Here is a 25,315-nt window from a genome sequence, read left to right on the forward strand (position 1 = left end):
GGGTTGTGAGCCTTAATTGGGCTTAGCCCAAACTCACTTATTACTCCTTAATTTTCTTAATATAATTACTATAATTATTAAGTTGTAAAACTAATTTAACATTTACAAGACTATAATATTAAAACTAAGTATGAACAAATAATAGTTCTTAAAACGTATATAAACCAAAAATTTTTCAACAATATTTATATTTAATCCATTCAAAATGCATGAAAAATAGTAATAAAACATGCGATCATAAGCCAATACATCTTTAAAAGTTGAAACTTTTTTTATAATCTTGTGATTTAAATCCAAATATGCTTGATGATTTTTGTGTTTGTAGACCAAAAAAAAATCAACCAATATTATGCTAATACAAAAATTTACTCAACCAATAAGAAAAATTAGAGATTTAGTTATGCATTACCAATATTGGCTCTCAAGAAAGCTCATGAAAGAGTTTTTAGATGTATTTTTGTGTTTTGTAATTTATGTATATATTTAGTATTTAGTAATAATATATTTGGATATATAATTATACATAATATCAAAATATAAATATTATATATATAGGTAATTAAAGGACCGGGCCTATATCGGGTTTGAGCCTAATAAGACCCAAGCTCGGCTCACATTTTATTCGGGCCTAATTTTTAGGTTCAGGCTCAGACCGACTCACTAAATAATCCGGCTCATCGGGCTTTCTGTCGGGCCAAGCGAGCCGAGCTCGGGTTGGCCCAGCCCCATTGGCAGTCCTACTTTTATTACCCTTCATTCTTTTCAAAATGGCCATTTTATTGCCATTTGCCAATAGAGAATAAAATGGCCATTTTATTAAAAACTACTAGGGTAGAAATCGAGCCAGCTGCTAATCAAGTCAAGTCAATTGAGTACTAAAAAAAAAGTCAATTCACTACTAAAATGGAGCCCACTCAAGGCCATATGCACCCAAGTCGAAGGATCCGATCCGGTTGCCTGTAGTAAAATTGCAAACAGGAAGAACGGGAAAATCACACGCCCGTCGGCGAGATTTTCACCTCTACAGTCCGTTAGTAGGTGGGGAGAAAGTTTTTCTTCGTACCGTGCTGAATATGGAGACCGACTCCAGAAAGCTTCCATTTATCCTTACAATTATTGCTGTTTTGGCCCTCTTGTACAGTGATGCCGTGAGAGCATGGACTGGTGAAATCCATGGCAGAGTGGTGTGTGATGTATGTGGGGATTCTTCTGTCGGCCCTGAAGACCATGTTTTAGCAGGTTTACGCTGAAAATTTTGTCAATTCCTCTTTTTATTATTCAAGCATAAATTCTTACTCTTTTTTTTTTAAAAAAAATGTTCTTTCTTGGCTAGCTCGTATGAGTTCAATATTTTGAGAATCGCATAGTAAAATTTAGCTTTTAGCTGGTACCGTACTTGAATTGAAATTTGATTCTAGCGCTGATTGGCTATTCGGGATGCCCGAAGAGTGATTTTTTGTGCTGATAGTATGAACCTCTTTTTTGGCGTAAAGGCTGGGTTTTTGGCATCAAGTTCTCATTTTTATTATGCTTAGTGAAGTTATTTGAACATAATTTGCTAACACCGAATCGATCGTTTTTGCTTGGTCTTATTGAGTATACGGGATTGGATAATTGGTGGTAGATCCGACTAAAATAAAAATAGAAATAATCAAGTGTCTCGAAATTAAAAGGGAATGTGATGGTCATTTACAAAATTGGGTTGCCGAATTTGAGGGATGAGGGGTTAGAGCTTGGAAATTCACCTAAGAGAAAAGCTGGGATGCCCTGCGAATTCCAACTGTCTGTTAGGTTTACTTGCCTCGATTGCATAGAAGTATTACGTACTTGCTCCTCTATTGACATTGAAGATTAGGAAAGGCAAACTCGATGCCACTAGTCCACACCTTCTTATGTGGAATCCACACCTTCTTATGTGGAATCCACACCTTTGATGGTAATTTGTTCTAAATTCTGATTGCCTTGTCTGTGAGCCATGCTTTCTTGTGAGGCCCTTCATATGCTTCTGTTAGATATTTCCTAGTTGCATTGTCATTATTCAGTTACAAATGACAGGATCAGAAGAATCATGGTTTACTACACTAGTAGCTATAAGATGGTCACAGCATAAACAATCACATCTTCAGCTGATCATATCTCTTGTCAAATTTATTTACATCTGTTCTTTGACGAGTGTCATTTTGGTCTGTGTATGAAAATGAAATATTTGTTTCATTTTGTGTCGATGCATATGATTTCTAGTGAGATGGCTTCTATATGTGTAGGAATTTTATATTAGGTTCTCATTGATTGTTCCATGTTAAGGACTTACGTGCCCCCTATTTCCTAGCTAAACCTCCAAACAATTACAAAGGAAATTAAAAAAAAGGCAACAGACAGTATTTCTACTATTATTTTATTTATAGTAACTTACAGCCTTTGTCCTGAAACTTAAGGTGGTTGAATCAGAAGTTGTTATTTGTGTTGTTCTTGCTGAAGAAGCGAATTTAAATTGTGAAATTGTTTGTCCTACTGAGACTACTACACGTATGAGGCTGATATTAACCTGACAAGGAAACAACCAAGTTAAAGGTCAACATGAAAGGCAAAGTTCTCTACATGAGGAGGAGCCTCCCATGCATAAAGTTGATAACAGAGAGGTCATTCCTCTTGTGATTATCACTGTTTCATGAGGTTTACTCTTATGACTTCTGGTAAACCTGTTAGGTGAAATTGAGGGTCCTATGTGGGGGAATTGCGTACAGAAATAACCTTTTGCCCTGGCTGTCCTATATTTAAAAGCAAATATCTCGCGGCCAACCTGAGTTTTCTGTTGCTTACAATTTGATGAACTGTGATGTTCCTTTTGGTAGAAGAACAAACTGTGGAGTTGTGTTTCTTATAAGTTTGATAGTCAAGTAGCAGTAGATTATTCAACAGCTTCTCTTGGCTAAAGTCTGTTTCTAATGCAAAAACTGAGCCCTAAAGGTTTTTACATATGAAGAAGCCATTACTTGGTTTTCTTGGAGCAGGTGCTGAGGTAGCTGTTCTTTGCATAACAAAGTCTGGTGAAGTTCTGAATTACCAGGCGTTCACAAATTCTAATGGCGTATACACAGTGGCAGAGACAATGCCGGAGGCTGATCGCTGGGATGCTTGCCTAGCAAGGCCTATCAGCAGCTTCCATGAGCACTGCACACAATCAGGAGATGGCAATGCTGGTTTCAAGTTCAGCTACAATCATCCATCTGGCTATTCCCACACTGTCAGACCATTTGTGTATCGGCCTACCAATCTACCAACATATTGCATCTAGTGAAAATGTTAGGCACATTCCACATATACAACGGAAGGCACATTTTACATTTACAACAGAAGGTTTCTTCTGCAATTACAACTGTATATTAGCGTGTGTATGTGTGCTTTGAATAACGCATGCGGTATTTTGGCCGTAAGTTATCCACTCTCAGTTTCTACACTGCTGTGGTTGGTGTTTGTAAGTAAAGCTGCTTTTAATGTGATGCTAAGATGAGTCGTAGCCTCTAAGACTCTCTCTCTCTCTCTTCATTTTTTGTTAACTCCAAGACAGCATTTGCTTGATATTTACTGTTTTGCAGATTCCCGTGTAGTTAGAAGCAAAGAACTCTGCGACTATGCCAGACAAAGTAATGTTTGATTTTTCCACCACAAAGCAGGCCCTTCGTCTTCAATGAAATCTGCGATGGTGGCACCTTTTATCTGGCTGTCTTGCATTAGTAAAGCATAAACAACTGTTGGCTCTTACAAATTCCACCTGCTGAGAAACTTCAAAACTCATTACACAATTTAAACTGTTTCAATAGATACGAGTCTGAAATCCTTCTGTTCAGCACTAACATGGCACCAGAATCAGGCTTTATATATCTATTAAATCTCTATTGCTTGTTACAGAAATTTGAATATTTGGCATTACACGACAACATTAACCCATATTTGATCAGATTCCACATCTGTTTTCTTCGATGCACTAAAAACTAAGGGTGTGTTTGGATTGCAAATTTTCAAAGAAAAATTGCTACGTTTTTTGTGGATGTATTTTTCAATCATTTTTTAATCTCACATATATCAATTCACTACAGTAATTTTTCTACAAAAAGTCTAAAAAAATGCAATCTTCATCATCCTTAAAAGTTAAAAAAAAAAGAAGAAAGGAAAATGAAAAAGATTAGTCTAGTAGAAAAAAATATTGCATGTATATATGGTAAAAGGATGACTAGAAAATATATTCGCATAAAAGTAATTTTTTTTTTAAAAAAAACTGCAATTCAAATTGATAATTATTCAGAAGTCACTATTCCAATTTTCGTGAAATCAACTTTCAAAAACTAAAATTAGCGTTCAAATGCCAAATGGTTTCTTTAGAAAAATTGCAATTTTTTTTTACCGATAATTATTCAGAAGTCACAATTGCAATTTTCGTGAAAATCAACTTTAAAAAATGGAAACTAGCGTTCAAATGCCAAATGGCGAACCATGAGTGAACAATACCACGTGGATAGAGACAATTGGACAGAATGACACGGCTCGCCAAACGGCCACCTTCTTCCTATTTGGACTTGGCGGAGTTGGCTCCCCATATTTGAAGTGAGAATGCGGTTGGCGCAAGAATTGAAGAAAGAAACGAACAATAGAAAAGGTGGTTGCGAACTTGAGCAAAGGAAGGAAGGCACGTATCAAAATTGAGTAGGCAACATTATTCAATAAAGATTCCCATCTTTAAACACGGGGATTGGTCATGAACATATGTAATCAGTAATCCAACTCCTTCTCTTGATGAGGAAAAGATCGACAGAAAAGAGTCAAAACCCATCATTAAACTAGGTTTTTCTCAAGTGGGTCATTGCTAAAGTAGAGCAGGAAGGTTGCCGCTGCGTACTGCAAAAGGATTAGTATAACATGATAGGCTGGATCAATCAGTTACGGATCGCATTTGGGGCTTCGTTTCTTTGGCTTGTTTGCTTGATTTATTTTACCCAGGTTTGTTTGCTCTCATTATTCTTTCTCGTGGTCTCCATCCGTTTATCTGCGACTGCAAGCATTTTTTTTGTTGGTCATTTACTATCTCGAGTTTTTCTTGTTTGGTCTATTTTTTGGTTCATTCTTGAGTGGAACATTATTGGTTTTGCTGCAATTTTCAATTTTGGGGAAGTGGGTTCTTGTAATCTTGGGCGTGGCCTTTAGGGATGGATGCATTCAATTTAGTGGATTTTGGTTTTGAAGAAAAATAATTTCTGAGTTAAGTCTGGTTTTCATTTTGCAAACTAGTGTAATCTGGAGTGGTTGTTTAGTTCTGAATTCACCCGAGCTGGAAATGCAGACAAAAATGGTTTTTGTTATTCTGACTCGAGCATTCTTTCAATCAGAAGTTACTAATACATGCCTTTCCTCTGTTACAAAATTGGTAAAACTCTTAACTAGTTAATACGCTCAAAGAACATATTGATAGTATCAGTTTTAGCAGTTCTAAGTACTATACTACAGCGGGCCAATAATTCCGCCGGTACATAATTTTATCTCATCCTGTTAATTTCGTTTCATCAAGTTCTATAACGTGGTCAACTGTGAAACCTGCTATTTCTTGGTTTCCATCTTTTGAATGTCTTGATGAAAAACCGTTTCTTCGTGATTGGTTATTTGTTTGCTGGAAAATGGTTCTTGCTTACTGACCGAGGGTTTTGGTGAAAGCAGGGTTTCAGGTCTTTTGTCTGGACAGCAGTCTCTTATCAGCTAAAAGACAATCTCAAGTTATCACCCTCAGCCTCCCAGTTTGTGTCTTCAATTGCAATTTTTCCATGGAGCATTAAACCACTATACGGGTATGGATTCAAGTTTTTCCTACTGTTTATGAACTAATTAACTGAACTTTTGACAGGTTTATTATTTCAGAATAGCTTAAGTTCTCTGTGATGCTTCAATGTGAAACCTAAACATAGTAGTTATGTTACAATCATAGTAACTTATAAATGTTATTCTTGAGATAAGAAGGAGAATGAAAGAGAAGGGTGCCAGGGAGGATAGATTGATAAAAGTTCATATAACCAAGATAAAAGAGTGTTGTTGGATTCTAGTGTGGTGAGTCTATCTGATAATTACTCATAAATGAGTGTAGCATTTATCATTGAAAGTGTCTGTAACTAGGCATGTCAAAGTTGTGCCTTCTCTAGTAGAAATATCAGCCTGTAAGTATGTTATTTGCTAGAATAGAAATGAAGTCACTTTGTATAACCTGATAGCGTCTGCTTGAATGGAGCTAATAGTGGCTAGTAGAGGACGAATAAATGGTTGCTAAATCTTGCAAAGAGCTAATTTTGTAGTATTGTTCTTATTTTTTGTCCTTTAGATTATTGTAAAACACCAGTTCTCCATTAAATTTGCTATCTACTGACAAATTTGGCTATGATGGTTGTAGAATCTTGTCTGATTGCATACCAATCAGAGGAAGAAAGCGGATTCCATACTTGATCCTTGCAACTCTGCTCGCTCTTGGTCCATGGCTCATGTTAGGTGTAAGTGCATCCTTGAGGAGCTCAAGGGTGCATCTCATGATTCTTTTGACAGTTCAAAACCTGGGTTCTGCAATGGCTGATGTAGTAATTGATGCGATGATTGCTGAGGCAGTAAGGCTTGAACGGTATGTTTTCATTTTGAATTCATGTTTGGTTATTTGTACGATGAATATATTTATTCTTCTGGATGTTGGAAAGCATGATTATCTACTTGGATAACAACATGTAAACATGTTCAGCTATGGAAATTACATTTGATGATTAGTCTGAGGCTTTTGGCAAACCAGTTATTGAAGATATTAACTACATTTGTCTAATTTCTCTTTGGACACACACACACACAGACACTCTCTCTCTCTCTCTCTCTCTTGTTTCTGCAACATGGATTAAAGTCTTATGTCTACTCAAACAGGGCCTCTTTTGCTGGGGATCTCCAGTCAGTATCTTGGATGGCCATGGCTTTAGGAGGAATTTGTGGAAGTTTGCTCGGAGGATATGCCTTAGAAAATTTGCAGATTGACAAAATTTTTCTACTTTTTTCTGTGTTACCAACCATACAGCTATTTTCTTGTGGTTTGGTCAAGGAGAATTCCTTTCTGCCTGAACCGTCTACATCAAATGGTTTGCAGACAAGGAGTCAAAGGGTTCTTGATGAGGATAAGTTCTCTAACATGTCCAAAACCATCACCTTGAGGCGAAAGAAGGGCCACAAAAACACCAAAAAGGAAGCACCAGTTGAAAGTGAATTTGAGATTTCTGGAAAAGATGTTTCTTTAGCATCGCAATGGCTCCGTTCTCTGAAAATGGCTTGTTCTGCATTGTTTAAGGCTTTCCGTCAACCAATGATTTTAAGGTAATAAGTGAGAAGATATTTTGATAATTATGTTTGTTATCTTGGATGAAGTATGTAATATTGAGTAAAACTTAAAGCCTAATTGGAGATGGTCTTGTAATTGACCACTAAAGCTATGAAGTTTGATGAGACAATTTTGCACCATCAGTCGTTTGGCGTTTCTCTCTGACCTAGCTAGTTGATGACGTTATTTACTGTTTTGAGTTGAACTTTTGTTCTAATTATGTTCTGGTTCTATCTTAATCTCTTCCCTTCCATATTACAGACCAATGGCATGGTTTTTCTTAGCAAATGTAACTGTTCCAAACCTCTCAACTATCATGTTCTATTATCAGTCAGAGGTCCTAAACTTGGAAGCTTCATTTTTGGGCACAGCTCGTGTTGTTGGTTGGTTAGGTCTCATGTTGGGAACCTTCATCTATAATCGCTACTTGAAGAAAATGAATTTACGAAGAATTCTTATGTAAGCATACACCTGATTAGTTTATACTTGCTATGTTCAAAATTTTCGTTAGTTTACTGATTGGTATTGCCATGTGGTTATGATCTGCACATTCTATGCAGGTGGGCTCATGTTGGTCTGGCATTGTCAAGCCTTCTGGATGTGGTTTTGGTGTCTCGATCTAATACTTCATTAGGCATATCTGATAAAGTTATGGTGCTAGGCGGGTCTGTTCTCGCAGATGGTATCAATCAATTCAAGTATGCGCTGCATCTTTCTTTTGCTTGTCTATGGGATTAATTTAATAACTAGGATTTGTTGGGCACTTAACTTTCATGTTCACACTCATATTCAGATGTCTGCTATCAATTTTCTGTAGTCTGTCTCTACTCCACGTCAGTTACAAAATGTATGATTGAGTTCAATCCAACCAAATTTTGATTGTTTTGAATCCCCCTGTTGGTTTATCTTCTTTTCTTTTAGCTGATAGTGAAGTGTTAAGTAGGTACATCCCAGTTGATTTTTTTTTTTAATTAAGTTTACTCCTTTTCTATCCAAAAAAACAAAATAACACTATTTATTCGTTGTTCAGGTCGTCAACGCATGTTATTGGACAATTCTATGATTGATTGTTAATGGCATCCTGCAGTTTCAATTATTAACTCATTTTCATGTTACTTTGCAGGTTCATGCCCTTCCTTATCATGTCAGGACAACTTTGCCCTCCTGGAATTGAAGGAACTTTATTTGCCCTCTTCATGTCAATAAACAACTTGGGCTCTACGGTGGGATCAATTGTTGGTGCTGGTCTTGCTTCACTTCTAGATATTTCTTCAGGATCATTTGACAACCTTGCTTTAGGAATTACTATTCAGGTTCTCTGCACTTTTATCCCCATATTGCTCCTATTTTTGATACCAAAGGAAGCAACTGGGATACCAGCATAGTTCCGTGATACAATCAAGTTTACAGTGGGATTCCTGATTCACAAAACTGCCTGCTGTCTTCTCTCATTTGTCCATTTTTATTTGGTCTGAAAGTAGAACAAGCAGGCAGCTAATTTTATTAAGAATGTAGTTTTTACAAGCGATTTTTGTCGAGAGCATAGTTTTAACCACAGGTGATTTTGTAATACTAGTTTTCTTTTGGCAGAGAATGTAGAACATCTGAATAGACAATATAGGATCCCTATGCAGTTGATTCTCCTACAAAAGAAACAGTTATAGTAAAAGATGCTGTTGAGATGTGAAGATTGTTGTGTATCTGTGACTTCTGTTACATTTATTTAAATCTTGATGGATTCTGACGTTGCTCCACTTGAACTCTTGCAACCAAGCTCTATATTCTCTTACTGCAACTTAAATACGCGTCAGTGTTGTGGATTTTTTCCGGTGAATAGTGACTCTAGCATATCCGCCCTGAAATCAGTTAAATCACCATGGGTAGAATAGGCTCAAACAGCAGCATTTGCATGCAAATAGATACGTGGAAGCTGAAGCCTTTTCTGACAACCACCTCATTTGTCTTCCTTGGATAGCTATCTTCCGGCCATGCAGAGCCTGAGATCAACTATATATACCCTTTGCCATAACCCTCCCAAAACCACCCAAAGCAAACTTGTCCTGTATAACAATACAATACTACGATATGCAGCACTCTGTAAGACGGACCAAATGGTGAATGTCAGAGCGTTTGCTGCAGTCTTGGCCGTAGCCCTCTTGGCTGTGGTGGGAGTTTCTGGCTTCCGAGCCACTGCATCGATGAGGAAATAGACCAACGTGGATGGGGGCGAACAAGGGCAACAACAGTCCCCTCAGAGGTGTAGACAGCAGATTCAACAAAGGCAGCTGCAGCTCCAACAGTGCCAGCAGTTCTTGCAGCAAAGCCAGGGGAGTCCTTTGGAATTGGTGGTACCCATGTACAATCAACAACAGCAACAGCAACAACTGAGGCAGTGCTGCCAGCAGCTGAGGAACTTCGACCAGCAATGCCGCCGTCAGGCCGTCAGGCACGTTGTTCAGCAATTGCAGCAGGGTCAAGGTCAATATGGCCAAGGCCAACAGGGACAGCAGCAACAGGAAGAACAACAATAAATTCTTCGACCATCATTATTATATTCTGATGATAAAAATTTCTAGTAATAATTGACTGACTCTTACGGGGATGATCAATTTCTAGTCAGAACGTAAGATGCCTTGGATGTAAGTAACTGAGATTCTTAAAAAGAAAGTATCCGATGCCACTAGATAATGAAAGAGAGGAGGGCAATATTCCCGAAGTTTTCTTTGCAAACTCTTTTGGTTGATTCGATAAAAATTCCTTGTGCTGAATAAATTAAATAAGAAATATCGAACAAATTGTGGATGGAACATGGAGGTTGCAAATTTTGAGAAAAGACTTTAGGTGGGAATACGAAATGGCCATTTCAACTAGCCTAGTCCAGTACAGTTCAGTTCTCCCGGAAAACGGCAAAAATGATAATAGAGTGGGAAGAGAAGCCTTGCTCTCTTATATCAGAGCCAGGTTTCGATCCTGGGACCTGTGGGTTATGGGCCCACCACGCTTCCGCTGCGCCACTCTGATTTGTTGAATAAATATTGCGTATATAAATATTTAATATAAAGATTATGCAAATCGGGTAGAAAATCTATGCGATAATCCTCCTTACCTTAAAACTCATTGGAAAAAAAAAAAAGAATGGCTACCAGTTACTCCCATGGTAGTTAAATACAAAATAGAGAAGAAATTGATCATTAATCACTGATTGGTTCTACAGTTTCGGCACATTCTTGTAGAGTTTAGATTGTTAAATGGGGGTTTTCTGGTGTACTTTGCTATTAACTGCAATGGGCTTTGATGTTTGATTTTAAGTGGCACATTAAAAAGCATAAACATTAAATAAAAAAATATAAAATTATTTATTAATATTTTATAAATTATTAAATTATTTTATTAAAAAGAATTTACAAATTAAGGATATTTTAATTAGTTTAGAACTAACAAAACACTAGATAACTTAAATTAGAGCATGGACTTGTACAATTTCTTTGGCACGTCAAATGCGAAGTATGAAGGAAGATGTTAACATATTTTTTGAAGTATATATATATATATATATATATATATATATATATACATACATATATTTTGAAGAGTTGAAGTATATATTTATAAACTAGGAATTGTCATTTATGAAGGAAGAAGATTATATACTTTTGAAATATTTACAATGTAGAGAACTAAGGGATATTGAAGTCTGAAAGAAACAAAGAAACAATTGGACTTTAATACTACTTTCTTAAGAAATAAAAAAATAACTCCCACAACCATTGATAAAAATTTAATCAAATTTCTAAACTTGGGTTGCTTCCTAGCATACATTGCCCAATTTCAGCATCGGAAAAATTCTGAACACAATTAACAAGTCTATCTCACGTACATTAGATTATACAAAAAAAAAAACTTGAGTAATTATTGCAAATATTATTTCAAAGAATACCATATCCAAACACCAAATAGGGTATTTTTTTTTTTTTTTTTGTCAATCATCATCCCTACTCCTACTCTATCCTAATCTAACTACGGGAAGATCCAACTGGATCTATGAAAGATCGATGAGAACAGAACCACCACCGAACTAGATAGATGCACCACGCACCCGTTTGGATTTTTTGAAACACCACAAATGTGGCAAGTGGGAGGCAAGGGTAGCCTCCACCAGCCTAAGGCTGATGGTTACCAAGTAGGGTATTCAAAGAATACCCTAGTCATATTCGATATACAGATTAAACCAACAAATTAATTAGAAAGGTTATTGTAAACACTTCAAAACCTTACCAAAAACCTTTGTATTATATGTAAATTTTACTGAAAATTTAGCGAGATAGCCTTTATAGGTTTTTTGGGAAACTTAACAGTTTTCTTCTTCTCCTTTTTTTTTTTCAAAAAAAAAAGAAACAGTTTTCTTCTTCTTACGTTTTTCTTTTTGAGCTAGCATTAATGATGCCAAATTAGAAGGAAAAGGAAAGGGAAAAAGAAAATAGTAAAAACAAGCCTCCGCCCCTTAGCCGGCGATCAGAACTTGTCCCTGAAGTCTTTACTGCGTTGTGAACCGTCAAGCACTTCAACCAAACCAGAAGAAAATCAGCGGCGGGTGAACAACCTTTCAAGCTGGAGGATGAGGCGGAGACCTGGAATTGGAGGTTTGCAGAATGCTGCTGCCGCTAGAGTTCGTTCCGTACTTTATCCTTTTCATTTACTTATATATGTACACATAGATGCTCCATGATTGTTTATCAGATATATAACTCATTAGTAAAATTAATTTTTTGTAATTGTTTTTGGGGTGTAGGATCAATATCGGCTGCTGGGAGAAAATGTGGCGAAGCTTAGAACAGATCTAATGAAGGAGCAGCTATCTACTTTTCGCTCTCAGCTTGAAGACTTTGCCCGCAAACACAAGGTTTCATCTTTCTGTATCTGTTTTTCTTTTAATTTTTTGTATTTCTTTATAATGTAGTTATACTTGCTGGTTTTGGGGAGAGTAAACTAAAGGGTAGAGCTACAAATTGAGGAGAAAATAGGAGCAAAGATACTCCTGAATGGAAGAATATAGAGAATTCATTAACTGAATAAAGTAAGAAAATGTCATCTTTAAGTTGTTTGAGCTCAATGAGGAGGTAAATAAATCTCAGCTTTCCCTTTTTCCTTCCTGAAAAGGGCTGGGAAGGAAGAAGCAGGAAGGCGAGGGGCAATGGAGGAGGCAAGAATTGTATCCTCATTTTAAAGCTATGAAAACAGGATCCTCGATTATGCATTTGTCATGTAATTCGTTAATTTTTTATCCTGGTAGCCTTGGGACAGGATCTGGATGTAATGTTCTTTTACTGTATAAAAAGTACGTTGATTTTCATATGAAGGATGAGAATCTCCACAATGCTAAAGTTGTTTTCTTCGCTTTGGTGAATGCGTTTGCTTTCCTCCATGTTCCCATGGTAAAGCGATGTATGCCTGTTCCTTTGCTAGACCTTCTAATGGTGGAAGTGTCTGTGGATTAGAGTTACCATTCAGGACCATAAACAAAATTGGCATTGAAACAGTACTCCACTGTATTATTTTCAGTAAACTGAGAATCAGCAAAGTTCTGTATGCGATACAATGAGCTAATAGCTGAAGATATATGTTTTTTGTTGCATTTACTGATTTAACCTTTTATAATACTTGGTTTGTTTGGTGCAGAATGACATTCGCAAGAATCCAGCTTTCAGATCACAGTTCCATGAGATGTGTGCTAAAGTGGGGGTGGACCCCCTAGCCTCAAACAAGGGCTTCTGGGCAGAGCTGCTAGGGATTGGTGACTTCTATTATGAACTTGGTTGGTGACACTGCTCATTTTTATGTTGAAAAATTTGTAACTAATGTTACTAAGCTCTTCTTACTGCTAATTGTGCGGTCCTTTATATCTAGTTAGCAATTGCATTGTAGCTTATTTTCTATTTGTTTATGTTTCAGAAAATATGTCAGTAATTGAGCAGAATTCTATGATTCTTTAACATGCGCTAGTGCAACTTGGATCTCACTTGCATTTCCCTGGGCTCTGTCTACTTAGATCATAGGAATATTCTTTTGACTTCTGACATGCAATTATGCTTTCAGGATTGCTGTTACACACTATATTGCATAAAGCACAGTTGCATGACATATTTTGCATCCTCGCGTACAAGATTTCTACTTGAATAGCAAACTATCTCTTACCGTTGTCTATCCATTACTATATTTAAAAAAATTTTCTTGTTGTCCTTAGTCATTGTGCTTTGCTGGATGACTTCTGTATGTTTGAATTTTAATTGGTTTCTTTCTATGCAGGGGTGCAAATTGTTGATATTTGCTTGTCAACTAGAGCTCATAATGGGGGTTTGATCAGCTTAGAGGAACTTTGCAAACTACTTGGCCAGAGACGCAAAGGAGCTCGTGAAGCTGTCTCTGAGGATGACTGCTTGCGTGCTATTAGTAAGCTGAAGGTACTAATTTGCGTTTCTGCTAATATGCTCCTAGGTGTGTGAAATTTACTTTGAGCAGCACTATGTCCATTTGAGATGGTTATCTTGCAGTGCAATGTTTTGTTTTTCAAACTGCTGGCAATTCTCGATTGCTTAGAACTAACTATTTCTCCTTTAAGCCTGCTTAGCATTCCTTGAATTCTTGGCTGTTGTAAAAGATTATTGTTTGCTGAATCAATCTTATTCATCTAAGAGCACAAGTCGATAAATTTCCAGCAATTCCAGATTGCTTCCATTGTCTTAAAATGCTTTTTGTAAGATTTTCAGGTACTAGGAAGTGGTTTTGAGGTGATCTCTGTTGGAAAGAGAAAACTTGTTCGATCTGTCCCAACAGAACTAAACAAGGACCATAATGAAATCCTAGAGCTGGCACAGGTTTCAACTCATTTTGGGTTTTCCTTTACATTTGTCCCAAATATTGTTGATATGCTATATAATCTACTTCTGTTATAATGAATATTCAAGCATCATCCATTTATTTGTGTTAGTATATCTGAGTTTGGCAAATTCTTGGCAAAGTTGCAAGAGTTTCTGAATAGTTTTTGTGCTGGGTCTAGTTTTATTGGTCTTTATTGGTTTTACAATCGCCTGTATGACCTATAGTATAACTGATTGTCTATATCTAGCTTCATTTTAACATATATGGTTGTGTCCCACTGAATAGGCTGTAACTTAGGCAAACTGTTTCATGCATGCGAAGGAAGAGGAATTGAAATATGCTTAATGCATACTTGATTATCAATTTCATCAGTTTGAGTTACCTACCTCCCACGCTTATAATCTGTCCTCATTTATTTATTTTTCTCACTTTCAAAGCATCAATGTTGCATTAGTGGCTTAAAATCTCTTAGTCTAGATGTAGGTTGGCATAGTGATATTGCTATTCCTGCAGGCTCAAGGCTTTGTGACAGTTGATGAGGTACAGAGACGGCTTTCCTGGCCTTCTGGGCGTGCCACTGATGCCCTTGAAACTTTATTAGATGTAAGTTTCTGCTGCTGTTTTTACATCTCATTTTGCAAAATTTGCACTTGTGCTTTGTTCTGTAGTTCCTTTTGGGAGCTTGTAACCCTTGTCCTGCAATGCAGGAAGGTCTTGCAATGATTGATGATGGTGATAAAGATGGAAGACGACGATACTGGTTTCCATGTGTATCTTCTATATCTTCATATGCAGGAGCTGATACCTCCTAAGGTTTTTCTTTTTACCACTAGCTGCTTTATGCAAAAAAAGTCAGAATCTATGAAGGATCTCATAGGCATGATGACATCATCTCCTTTTCTCCTTCCCTACAGGTTATGAAACATGACAATGAGACGATCCTTCTTGTATACACATGAAGAATTGTCAATCTGATTGTGGTCTGATTAGCAAGGCAAAATAACCTCTCTGCTGTTAACATTCTACATTTGCAAAGTTATCCATGCAAATCTCTTGGTGATTTTATATAGGAGGTGGGTGTGGTATTGGGAATTGGTGGTTGAAGTTGTAGTTGTGAAAGTAGTACAGGTTTAGAATCAAACTGTACATGCTTTTGTACATGAAGCAGCCAAAAAAGTGAACGCAAATTTCAAAATATACACAGATCTTCTCTTTCATTATTTCTCAAGGGTGGAAAGAAGTCTATTCAGCCATGTTCTCTTCTACTATACTGTTCCATTCTTCTTTTACTCTCTCAATTTTTATTTTTTTTTTCAAAGAAGGCCCTGCGAAAGGGGGGGGGGGGGGGGGGGAATGGTGTTTTTAGAGAATTGGATTGTGGTTGATTAATTTTTTCTGGTTAATCAATAATTTACTTTACAGTGGAGAAGGATCCATCAACAGCAGCCATTTTGCTGTGAGAATGCTGCTTTCATCCAAAGCATGCAGAAAAGAATAAGCAATAATAAAAATTGAATTATAACTCTGCAATTAGAGATGAGGTATCTGTCTCTTCTGTCCAGTTGGAACTAGGTTCACTCCAGGACCGTGGTCTTACTCCTAGCTTGAAGAACAAGATCATTTCAAGGGCTTCAAAAACCTTGTATGTATCCAAAAGCTCGTTCCAAACGCCACTTACGATGCAGTAATTGCTGTCATATGGAGGACGGTGATGAGCTCCGTGCATTGATCTAGATACCAGCACTCCAGCATCTTGCAGTGCCACCACCAATGGGTGAAGCTTGCTCTTTGTACTGTGAGCCCAGGCATGGAACTGCTGGCTAAACATGATGCAGCCTGAGCAGACACTAACAAAACCATGCAGCACAGGATCATTGAAGATAAGGTCTATTGGGAGAACTGTGAAACTAACAGCTCGAGCTAGAGCATGCAAGTTGTTAGCAAATTGGCGCCTTGTGATGATCCACGGCCATTTGTGATGGCCTTGAAATGCTTCAATTTGACTACCAAAAACCGGGGTGTTTTCATTGCCATAGTTATCAATGCCCCAGTGGTAGACTCCAGAGCCAAGGTCTGCCAGCACGTAGCCGACAACACCTGCTAAAATGGGCTGTAGCCATGTGCCCGAATCAGCTGCACCAGTTACCGACTTGGCTAGAGAAACTAGCACAGTCGTGCATCCACTTGCCACCCATGCACGGTGAGACCATTTTGATTTCAAGCTTGGATCATTGAGCATAGAAGTGGTTGTGACTGGGGTGCTCCGTTTCAGTACTGGTGGTGGATCAGTTGATTGCAAGCTTGGGTCATCAAGTGCAATGGTAGTTGTGGCTGGGGTGCTTGTGTTCAAAACCCATGGTAGATCAACGACTAATGGCTCAGGGTGGCGCCGCCTGGATTTGGTGGTAGTGGTAGTAATAGAGCGGTAGATATGCGAGGGAGGGGAAAGATAATGGCATTGGTTAACATGGTGTAGGGATCTAAGATGAGGGAATGCAGACATGGGAGCAACTTCTGCAAACATCAAGAGAAACCATTTTGCACCAGAAAGTCTCAATATATAGTACTATGAAAAAAGGTACAGGAGAAGTGAGTTTAGTGGTTCATGAGACTCAACCCAAGCATTTGTGGTCATTGATAGCGGGGGGAATAAATATAAGGAAGTAATGTGGCTACAAAGAGAGATGCGTGGTTGCTGAGTTGCTTGCTGGAGGCTTCCACTGAATTCGTATCGTACAAGAATAAGAGTTGTTGTTTTCAAGGTGGAAGGAAAAAAAAAAAAGGAAAGAAGAAAATAACTTTGGCTTTATAAGAAATAGAATTCGAGGGATCTACAATATATTCTGTTCGAGAGAGTGAATATTTGGATAGGTTATTCTAGTTCTCGTCTTGCATTGCTTGCGTGGCTCATTACTGGACAACGAAAACTGTTGTTTGAGTGAATGCCAAATCTTCAGCCAGCAAAACCGAACGTGATCTCTATCTATTTCAATAGGAGCCAGGAAAGAAAAACATGTTGCCAATTCTACCACGTCAATAACTTAAATTGCTATGGCAGCCGTCCAATATCAGCAGGTCAAAACCAACACCAACCAACTAATTCATGGGCATTGCTCTTGAAAACAAGAAAAGAAGAAAAAAAAAAAAGGAAACGGCTATGATGTCAATGATAAAGCTTTATATGTTTACGAGTTTCAGTTGTAGTACCATGCTCTTTGCCGATCCAGAGGGGGCAAAGACCATGATATTGCAAGGAAGAAAAGAATATTCCTTCCTGCTCGATAGAGCATTTTCTTGATACCTAGAGGTGCAAGTTCGAATTTCATGAAGAATATCCGTCTTGTAGTAGCCTAGAGCTGTTTGGCCACCCACCACATTTTGCTTTCTAGAGAATCACTTGATTGGCTATGACTTGTCCGATAACTCGTAAAATTATGCCCACAAAATACAGACTTGCTTCCCTGATGGTTAGGTACCGTCTCCGAGAGGATAGACTATAGAGATAGATGCTGCTGGACTCTACGTACCAGAGTCATGAAATCAGGCTTCTACCGGGGGAGAAAAAATGTTGATAATCATATCCAAACTAACTCATAAGTAGTAGGAATTATAGCTCAACATCACTGCAAACTAACTATAAATTAAGTCGCATAGAGTATAAGACTTTAACTCAAATCAACTCAAAAATTACGAGAGTTACAACTCAATATCATTGACTATATAACATAAATTAATCTATGTAAAATAGTAAAATTTGAACTCATAATCTCGAGATATTGAAACCTTAATATAACCATTAAATCAAAATCTTATTCAAGAGTTTTCAGGAAGTTGATCATCCCCATATCTCGGATAATGAAGATAGGAGTATTCCATTTAAACATCTTTATGTAACTATTGCAGGTCTTGAAAGTTGGTTTCTTGATTTAGAAACTACTATCATATAACTTGGCAATTGAAACATATTATTCAAAAAATAGACAAACTTGAGGGAGAGTAATGACAAACTCTGATGATTGATTCACTTCTCCTGTTACAAGCTATGTTTGGACAAAAAAATAAAAATAAAAATCACTCCTCTTGTGGTAACACTCCCGCATTTGTGACGCCACGGAGTATTATCCAAGGAAATGAATACTACTGACAAAAGGTAGGATAAAAAAGAAAACGATAATGACAAATTTCCAATAAAAGAACAACCAATTGATCCTCCCGTATTGATCTTAAGGCTGCCATTAATAGCATAAAATTTCATGTGGGTCTGTAAAATGGTAAAAACTTTGACTTGCTTTCTTCAGCCAACTAACCTTTTCTCTCTCATCTACTTGTGTACGCTAATCTAGAGATCACTTATTGATTTTGCGATAAGAGAAGTTTATCGTTTTAGTAATCATCAGATACGTAGAATTTTCACCGAAGTTTGAAAAAAAAAATTCTTTACTTTATTGATGATGAAATCTTTCTTCTGCGATTCCAACACAGCCAAATGAAACTTCTTGTTTCCACTTTAATGGTGCTTAACCACCCCAAGGCTCCGGCAAAGGTTCTATAGCAGTACCAAACAACTTGGGTCATCACAGAATTAGACTTTCCAGCGGAAATTTTTGTACTCATCTGCTGAATTTGGATAAAGATCAAACCGTTTTCATCCCATATAAATTTTTTATCACAATCCAATACTAAAGCTGAAAACTTTCTTTCAATTCTCGAAACAGCCATGTTAATTCAACTCAAGAAAAGCCACCACGTATGCTTGGGTTTTATCATTTATGCGTTCTTTTTTGCATCTCAACTACATGACCTGAATGTCCCTTTTCATCCCTTGGATGTCTTGCCAGTTTTACCAAGACGAGTCTCATGGCCAATTATGAACTATTTGAATAGTGCAGTGGACCTTTTGCCTTCGTTCGTTGGGGCTGCTTCTTCCACCAACAATAGCTTGGAGTGGAAAGGGGCTTGCTTTTACGAAAATACTGCTTGGTTGGAGTTTAACAACAAGAGCGGCAGCGAATTCGGTGGAGGCATACTTCATATCAAGGTTTAGATACTAGCTAATTCTGTCTCTTCTTTTGATTTCTTGATTGTTTCTTTTTTTCCTTTTTTCCTTTTTTGAAACTTTAGCTTTTTGGAGGTTTTATTTTTGCCTAAGTGACATTACGTGATCGCTGCAAACTCGGCATTTTGGAAATTTTTTTCCTGGTTTATTTACTTGATTTTTCTAAAGAAAATTGAGGAGGAACATATTACCTGTATTTCTAGAACATAAGTCCATTTAGATGATAGGGTAGAGTTGCAATTGTTGGTGTTGGTTGAGTATCAGCTAAATATTTGATTGCCAAGAACATGAAGAAATGAGTTGTGATCACTTTAATTAAGCTGGGCTTTCAGGTTTTAGCTGGACATATTTGTACTTCTGAAGTGATTTGAGTTGAACCGGAGTTCAGGATTTAAAACGTGCAAATTATCCTTTTAGATTAGATAGAGACACATTTCTTATGAACGTGACTATCCTAGATGATTGGAGTTTTCCTATGATGCTTGCTTCAAGTTTTACTTTCAAAACTTTTTATCGTTGTTGTCCTCATTGGGTGGCAAATTTTTATTGCTCGGTCTATTTACTCAGAAATTGGATGGAAGGTTGCCACTAATCTGTGTATCTTGAGTCATCAATCCATGGAACATCTAGTTTTGTGTATTTGTCTTTTTGAGAATTTGCAGTAGCTAACCCACTTAAGTTAGATCTAGTGTCTAAGACAACGACATGAAGTTAGTAAGATTGTTAAGATTCCCCAGCACCCATTTTCTCAGATGAGAGATGAAAGTTTCTGCTACCGTTTGCTCTCTCTTTTCTCACCTATCTTGGGGAAGGCGCATTTGTTTTTTGTTTTCCTGTTTCTAGTTGGCCAAGAATTTCTTCCTTCTCATTCATGTTTCTGCAAGCATGATTTTCATTTTGTTCCTCTTTTACTTATTGCCGAGTGGCAGGAAAGGGGAGTGATGGTTGTCTGACTTTCATTCCATGGCAAGATAAATTTTTGTCGTTGGTATTCACTTGTGTTCCTTTGACCGTTCAGGTTAGCAAGGCTCATAGCTGGACATGTATGGATCTGTATATTTTTGCAACTCCATACCGTGTGACATGGGACTATTACTTTTTGTCTCGTGAACATACCCTTGAGTTCAAAGAGTGGGAATCAGAACAGGAGTATGAATATGTAAGTTCAAACCATCTGCTGATCTTAGTCTACATGCATATTTCATAGAACAAAGTTCTGCATCAGATATAATCTACTCTCCATGGAAACAGGTCAGACACAAGGGAGTTGCAATTTTCCTCATGAAAGCAGGGATGCTAGGCACCCTTCAAGCTCTATGGGATGTCTTCCCATTGTTTACAAATACAGGATGGGGAGAGAATTCAAATATTGGGTTTTTAAAGAAGCATATGGGGGCTTCATTTGAGCAACGTCCTCAACCATGGGTCATGAATGTTAGCGTTGATGATATACAGTCTGGAGATTTCCTTGCAGTATCAAAGATTCGGGGCCGATGGGGTGCTTTTGAGACTCTGGAAAAATGGGTGAGTGGAGCTTATGCTGGTCATTCAGCTGTTTGTTTGAGAGATTCTGAAGGGAAGTTATGGGTTGGTGAATCAGGACATGAGGATAAGGAGGTACTATTTCAAACTTTCCAGATTATAAAATATATAAAGGCACCACAAATATATAGGTGTACACTGACTTGCTGAAAGCACTTCAACAATTCTCTCTTATTATTATCTGCTTTTACCTCTCTCTCTCTCTCTCTCTCGTGCCATTCAACACATTCTGAGGCCTATGTTTTGGTGATTTATTATTTTTCTGTGGCTCATGAAGTATTATTCTTTTACGTATGGACTTAGTATTATTCATTTACGTATGGACTTCATGGAAATAACTAAGAAGCAGATCTAAATCAAGTGCTAGGGGTTGTCATAGTTATGCCTTCACAGGGTGCTAATGGAGTGAGTGACGTGTTGAAAATCTAACGAAAGCACTTAAGATATGTAACCTTGATGTGCTGATGAGGAGTGACAAGAGAGTTGTTTAAGTGAGGCATAAATCAATTCAGAACTTCCCCTTTTCTGTGTCTCTTTCTTTTCATGTAGAAAAGAAGATGGGGTAATGAGGAGTCATGCATATAAGGTGGTTGCTTCACATTATTTTACCACTTTTTCTTGCTGACTTGCACTTACTGAAGCTCAAGGTATTTCTGCATTTCCTGACAACTGTTTGTGTGGATGAGGAGTACCAACTGTTTTCTGTTTTCTTCATCAATCTCATAGCCTTTTGTTTCTGGAGGAGTGTTTCTTTTCTGCCCTATCTTTACGTGTTCATTGACATGCTCTATGTTGACTGTTAGAACATAAGATAAAAAGCATGGCTAGGTACAAATGGTAGAAGGTATGCATTCAGGATGTTCACAACTTAACTTTCTCCAATTGCTTATTGGTTAGGAATTCATTCTTTCATCATTTTCTCTTATGGAAAATTGAATCACAATTCTATGACAGGGGCAAGATATCATTGCTATCTTACCATGGGATGAATGGTGGGATTTTGAGTTGACAAAGGACGATTCTAATCCACATATTGCCTTGCTTCCTTTGCATCCTCACTTCCGGGCCAAGTTCAATGAGACTGCTGCTTGGGAGTATGCACGTAGTATGGAAGGATTATCTTATGGATTCCATAACTTGATTTTTAGCTGGATAGACACGATTGAAGGAAATTATCCACCTCCCTTGGATGCTCATTTGGTAATCTAAATTTTTTAAGTTTGAAAAGTTTACTTTTTAAGCTAACTTCGATTGACCAATGTCTTATATTATGTTAAAGTTTCCAATTCATTCAATATTATTGTAGTGTACTACTGTACTTCCTATGGATCTGCTGCTGCTCAAATCTTGTACTGCTTGGACTGTGGTGTTGTGGTGTTAGGCAAATACATTTCTATATTATGATATTTTGGCTCAGTAATATACCAAAAAGAATTCTACTGTTCCAGTAAACATTAATCAGCTAGATTTTACTGGGATATGAGGATATGGTCTCTTCAGTGTTGTATGCACGATAATTGGTTTGCTTTCGTTTGTCTTATCATAACGTATGGCTGTGATTGATTTCTATTATCTCAACTGATAGGACCATGTGAATGCGATTGTCAAGTAGCCTTATTCAGGCTTGGAGTCTGTACACCATAATTGGTGTTGTATGTGATAATTTTAGGTTATTTTCGCAGATCTTCAGTGGTCTGGGGTTTAAAAGCCTGCATTTTTTATTGACCTAGTTCCTTTTTGAAGAAAGCTTCATGTTGAACTTAAAAATTTTGAATATGCTCTAGGAGTAATTTTTCTCGGTTGTGAACTAAGTAAAGACTTCATTCCATAAATAAGATTGGAGTTTCATATAGTGAGTTTCTTTATCGTTTTTTTCTCCTCACTAATTTCCTCTTCCCTCATCTCCACTTTTGCTGCTTAAATTGCTTCTGAAGCGTGGTTCTGGTGCAGGTTGCTTCTGTCATGACTGTCTGGAGTCAATTGCAGCCAACATATGCTGCTAACCTGTGGAATGAGGCCTTGAACAAGAGACTTGGAACTCAGGTTTTCATTTTTCCAAGACTACTTTTAATCCCATGGTCAAATGTTTATCCTTAACACAAAATGATTGTAAAATGTAAAGTACGACAGCTGAAAAGGTAATGATGAAATAAGATGTAGCCATGTTGTGTTTGATAGAAGAAAACCCCAAAATAAAGGGGATAGGTTGAGATTCATATCTCTCAGCCAAAAAGCACGCTGAATGTAGATGGGTTAATAGTAAATGTCTAAATCTTTAAGTTGCAACTTCTATTCTGCATGAAGGCTGTAGGTTCTAATGAAGTGTCAGATGGTTAATCAAGTGTCCAATTTGTATGCAGGGGCTTGGTCTTCCTGAAATTCTAGTTGAAGTGGAGAAGCGTGGATCATCTTTTGCTGAACTGTTGGCTATTCCAGAAAGGGATAACTGGACATACATTGACGGGAAATCTGCATCATGTGTTGCCTTTGTCCTTGAGATGTATAAAGAAGCAGGAATATTTGGTGAACTTGGAAACTCCATTGAAGTTACTGAGTTTACGGTGGGTCTGCTTGAATTATAGCTGAGTCTTTCTTTGTGCTGATTTTTTGGCTGCATTCAGTTGATTTATTTATGGTGGTGTCTAAGCATCGAATGGGTTGTGAAGTGCACGTTTTTCTGCAATCTACTTCATATTGAGATTTTGCAAAATCGATCAATTTTCAAAACTCAAAATATAGTTAAATAAGGTTGAACTTGAAATGATAGTTTAGGTGTTCTAGCGTGAACTCCTTGTCAAAATATCTGATGAGTTCTTAACCCATTTAGTTTGCCAATGCAGATTAAAGATGCTTACTCACTGAATATTTTTGAAAATGATTCAAGCCGCTTGCCTCAGTGGTGCAAGGATGGTGACACAGTGGAGCTTCCCTTTTGCCAGATTCGAGGGAAATACCGGATGGAATTGCCTGGATACAACACCATAAATCCATACCCTCATATGAATGAAAGGTGCCCATCTATGCCTCCCGAATATTACAGACCAGAGGGTTGCTAATGGGTTCTCAAGTTGATACCCTCTGGAGGGTCCTTGCACAAATTTTTTGGAGCCTTACCCTCATGATGCCCATCTCTGCCGCTGATAACTTTCTTATATTCATGCATTGTTTGACTTGCTTGGGATGGCACTTAGGGACAAATACTGTCCAATTTACTATTAGTGAACTATTTTAGGTAAATGAAAATGTAGCTACATTGTACAGTTGCAAATGAATGTACATTAGTGGTGCTCTTATGTTTCCATTATGTTTTAATGATTTCTTTTTTGGGCTTGGGGAAGCAGTATCCGTGAAATATGACATAACTTGAGTAGGTTATGAACTATGTTGGTATTTGGGGTGCCTGTATTCTAGAACAAGTGGTCTTTCACATAATTTTAATGCTTTTGTACATGTTATGAGGATGCATGCTAGAGATTCATGAAGCTCCACGACATGTGACAGCTTCATCGTATGCATTGTATATGGTATTCGGGATTGTCTTGTTTGATCGATTAATTTCACATAATTACTGAGGTAATGTTCCCTATTCAAGATCTCTGATAGAACTATTTCAACTCTAGAACAAGACGTGAGTGGCCTTGATTTTTTGTTCAAAATAGTCTGTTTAAACTTTTATATTGCTGCTGCAAACTCATCCCTGCTGATTGCAACTTGTTGGGGGTTATTAGAATTTTGAGTCCTTTTGTGGGCACTTTTCAGTGGAAATTGTCAGCACGGAACTGTTTCCATTTGAATCGAGTAACCAAATGATATATGGTGATTAGTTTGAATCTTTGCAAACACATATCCTGTACACGTTAATATGTTAAAGTCGTTCTGCTCCAAATGGAACGAAGCACTGTGGAGGAATGGATGCCTAGTTTTCCAGTCTTGCAGGGTCAAGTTTTGCAGGCATTGGGAACATGTTATTTTCCGCACGAATCATAGCCTTGTGTAGAATTTGGATTCTTGGGAATGTGAAGTTGATCAGTAGTGAAGTAGAGTGTGCATTATCAAAGGTGGGGAATGAGAGAAACTGATGTGCAAGTGGTTGCAGGGTGTCTTGAGTTTGGGAAAGATTCTTACTTGTTATCTTTTAGCCTGTATACTCGATATCTTGCAGTGTCGACCTGTTGGCAACTGTACATGTAGTCCTCTTTTAAGTTTTAAGTCGATAATTGCTCGCTACATCTTTTTAACGTCATAACATGCTTACAAGTAGGCATGGCCACGGTTCCAGAACCGCCGGTTCTGGTTCTTCAAAGAGGTAGAACCAGAACCGCACCATATAAGATGGTTCTGGTTCTGGTTCCAGAACCGGCGGTTCTGGTTCTTCAAAAAGGTAGAACCAGAACCGCATAGTTCTGATTTCGATTCCTTATGGTTCTGGTTCTGGTTCGGTTCCGGTTCCGGTTCGTATG

The 25,315-nt window shown here is 37.6% G+C and overlaps 5 protein-coding genes and 1 non-coding gene across 6 annotated transcripts; 4 read left to right on the top strand and 2 right to left on the bottom strand.

Moving 5' to 3' along the window:
* Positions 1-937: 937 nt before the first annotated feature.
* On the top strand, positions 938-3,538 carry LOC113770771. The gene is made up of 2 exons (XM_027315348.1): positions 938-1,239; positions 3,012-3,538. The coding sequence occupies exons 1-2, from the start codon at positions 1,074-1,076 to the stop codon at positions 3,293-3,295; spliced, it is 450 nt and encodes a 149-aa protein (XP_027171149.1). The 5' UTR covers positions 938-1,073; the 3' UTR covers positions 3,296-3,538.
* Positions 3,539-4,619: 1,081 nt separating this feature from the next.
* Positions 4,620-9,135, top strand: LOC113772010 (probable folate-biopterin transporter 4). The gene is made up of 7 exons (XM_027316548.1): positions 4,620-4,995; positions 5,707-5,834; positions 6,428-6,649; positions 6,937-7,377; positions 7,643-7,840; positions 7,942-8,079; positions 8,505-9,135. The coding sequence occupies exons 1-7, from the start codon at positions 4,915-4,917 to the stop codon at positions 8,764-8,766; spliced, it is 1,470 nt and encodes a 489-aa protein (XP_027172349.1). The 5' UTR covers positions 4,620-4,914; the 3' UTR covers positions 8,767-9,135.
* A 1,195-nt stretch (positions 9,136-10,330) lies between these two features.
* On the bottom strand, positions 10,331-10,402 carry TRNAM-CAU. Its single transcript has one exon. It is a non-coding gene; the product is annotated as a tRNA-Met (tRNA).
* A 1,411-nt stretch (positions 10,403-11,813) lies between these two features.
* LOC113770772 (vacuolar protein sorting-associated protein 22 homolog 1) lies at positions 11,814-15,541 on the top strand. Its single transcript, XM_027315349.1, has 8 exons — positions 11,814-12,047; positions 12,171-12,281; positions 13,058-13,193; positions 13,685-13,839; positions 14,146-14,253; positions 14,771-14,860; positions 14,965-15,070; positions 15,172-15,541. The coding sequence occupies exons 1-7, from the start codon at positions 11,997-11,999 to the stop codon at positions 15,067-15,069; spliced, it is 756 nt and encodes a 251-aa protein (XP_027171150.1). The 5' UTR covers positions 11,814-11,996; the 3' UTR covers position 15,070; positions 15,172-15,541.
* Positions 15,542-15,638: 97 nt separating this feature from the next.
* LOC113772368 (fatty acid desaturase 4, chloroplastic-like) lies at positions 15,639-17,017 on the bottom strand. Its single transcript, XM_027316959.1, has one exon. It carries the CDS (start codon positions 16,779-16,781, stop codon positions 15,774-15,776), a length of 1,008 nt encoding a protein of 335 aa, XP_027172760.1. The 5' UTR covers positions 16,782-17,017; the 3' UTR covers positions 15,639-15,773.
* A 1,484-nt stretch (positions 17,018-18,501) lies between these two features.
* Positions 18,502-24,310, top strand: LOC113770101. The gene is made up of 7 exons (XM_027314459.1): positions 18,502-19,295; positions 20,332-20,472; positions 20,565-20,930; positions 21,810-22,055; positions 22,806-22,898; positions 23,216-23,416; positions 23,696-24,310. Exons 1-7 carry the CDS (start codon positions 18,975-18,977, stop codon positions 23,909-23,911), a joined length of 1,584 nt encoding a protein of 527 aa, XP_027170260.1. The 5' UTR covers positions 18,502-18,974; the 3' UTR covers positions 23,912-24,310.
* Positions 24,311-25,315: the final 1,005 nt, after the last annotated feature.

Source organism: Coffea eugenioides, chromosome 5 (genome assembly GCF_003713205.1).
Source record: "Coffea eugenioides isolate CCC68of chromosome 5, Ceug_1.0, whole genome shotgun sequence".
NCBI lineage: Eukaryota > Viridiplantae > Streptophyta > Magnoliopsida > Gentianales > Rubiaceae > Coffea > Coffea eugenioides.

What these genes read in the sequence shown, in the direction of transcription:
- LOC113770771 (XM_027315348.1), top strand. Translation starts at nt 1,074, where the DNA reads ATGGAGACCGACTCCAGAAAGCTTCCATTTATCCTTACAATTATTGCT. An exon ending in TGAAGACCATGTTTTAGCAG is followed by an intron (nt 1,240 to 3,011) that starts GTTTACGCTGAA and finishes TTCTTGGAGCAG; the next exon opens with GTGCTGAGGTAGCTGTTCTT.
- LOC113772010 (XM_027316548.1), top strand. Translation starts at nt 4,915, where the DNA reads ATGATAGGCTGGATCAATCAGTTACGGATCGCATTTGGGGCTTCGTTT. An exon ending in GCTTGATTTATTTTACCCAG is followed by an intron (nt 4,996 to 5,706) that starts GTTTGTTTGCTC and finishes TGGTGAAAGCAG; the next exon opens with GGTTTCAGGTCTTTTGTCTG. An exon ending in GAGGCAGTAAGGCTTGAACG is followed by an intron (nt 6,650 to 6,936) that starts GTATGTTTTCAT and finishes CTACTCAAACAG; the next exon opens with GGCCTCTTTTGCTGGGGATC.
- LOC113770772 (XM_027315349.1), top strand. Translation starts at nt 11,997, where the DNA reads ATGAGGCGGAGACCTGGAATTGGAGGTTTGCAGAATGCTGCTGCCGCT. An exon ending in AGAATGCTGCTGCCGCTAGA is followed by an intron (nt 12,048 to 12,170) that starts GTTCGTTCCGTA and finishes TTTGGGGTGTAG; the next exon opens with GATCAATATCGGCTGCTGGG. An exon ending in GTGCTATTAGTAAGCTGAAG is followed by an intron (nt 13,840 to 14,145) that starts GTACTAATTTGC and finishes TAAGATTTTCAG; the next exon opens with GTACTAGGAAGTGGTTTTGA.
- LOC113772368 (XM_027316959.1), bottom strand. Translation starts at nt 16,781, where the DNA reads ATGTTTGCAGAAGTTGCTCCCATGTCTGCATTCCCTCATCTTAGATCC.
- LOC113770101 (XM_027314459.1), top strand. Translation starts at nt 18,975, where the DNA reads ATGTTAATTCAACTCAAGAAAAGCCACCACGTATGCTTGGGTTTTATC. An exon ending in GAGGCATACTTCATATCAAG is followed by an intron (nt 19,296 to 20,331) that starts GTTTAGATACTA and finishes TTGACCGTTCAG; the next exon opens with GTTAGCAAGGCTCATAGCTG. An exon ending in ACAAGAGACTTGGAACTCAG is followed by an intron (nt 22,899 to 23,215) that starts GTTTTCATTTTT and finishes ATTTGTATGCAG; the next exon opens with GGGCTTGGTCTTCCTGAAAT.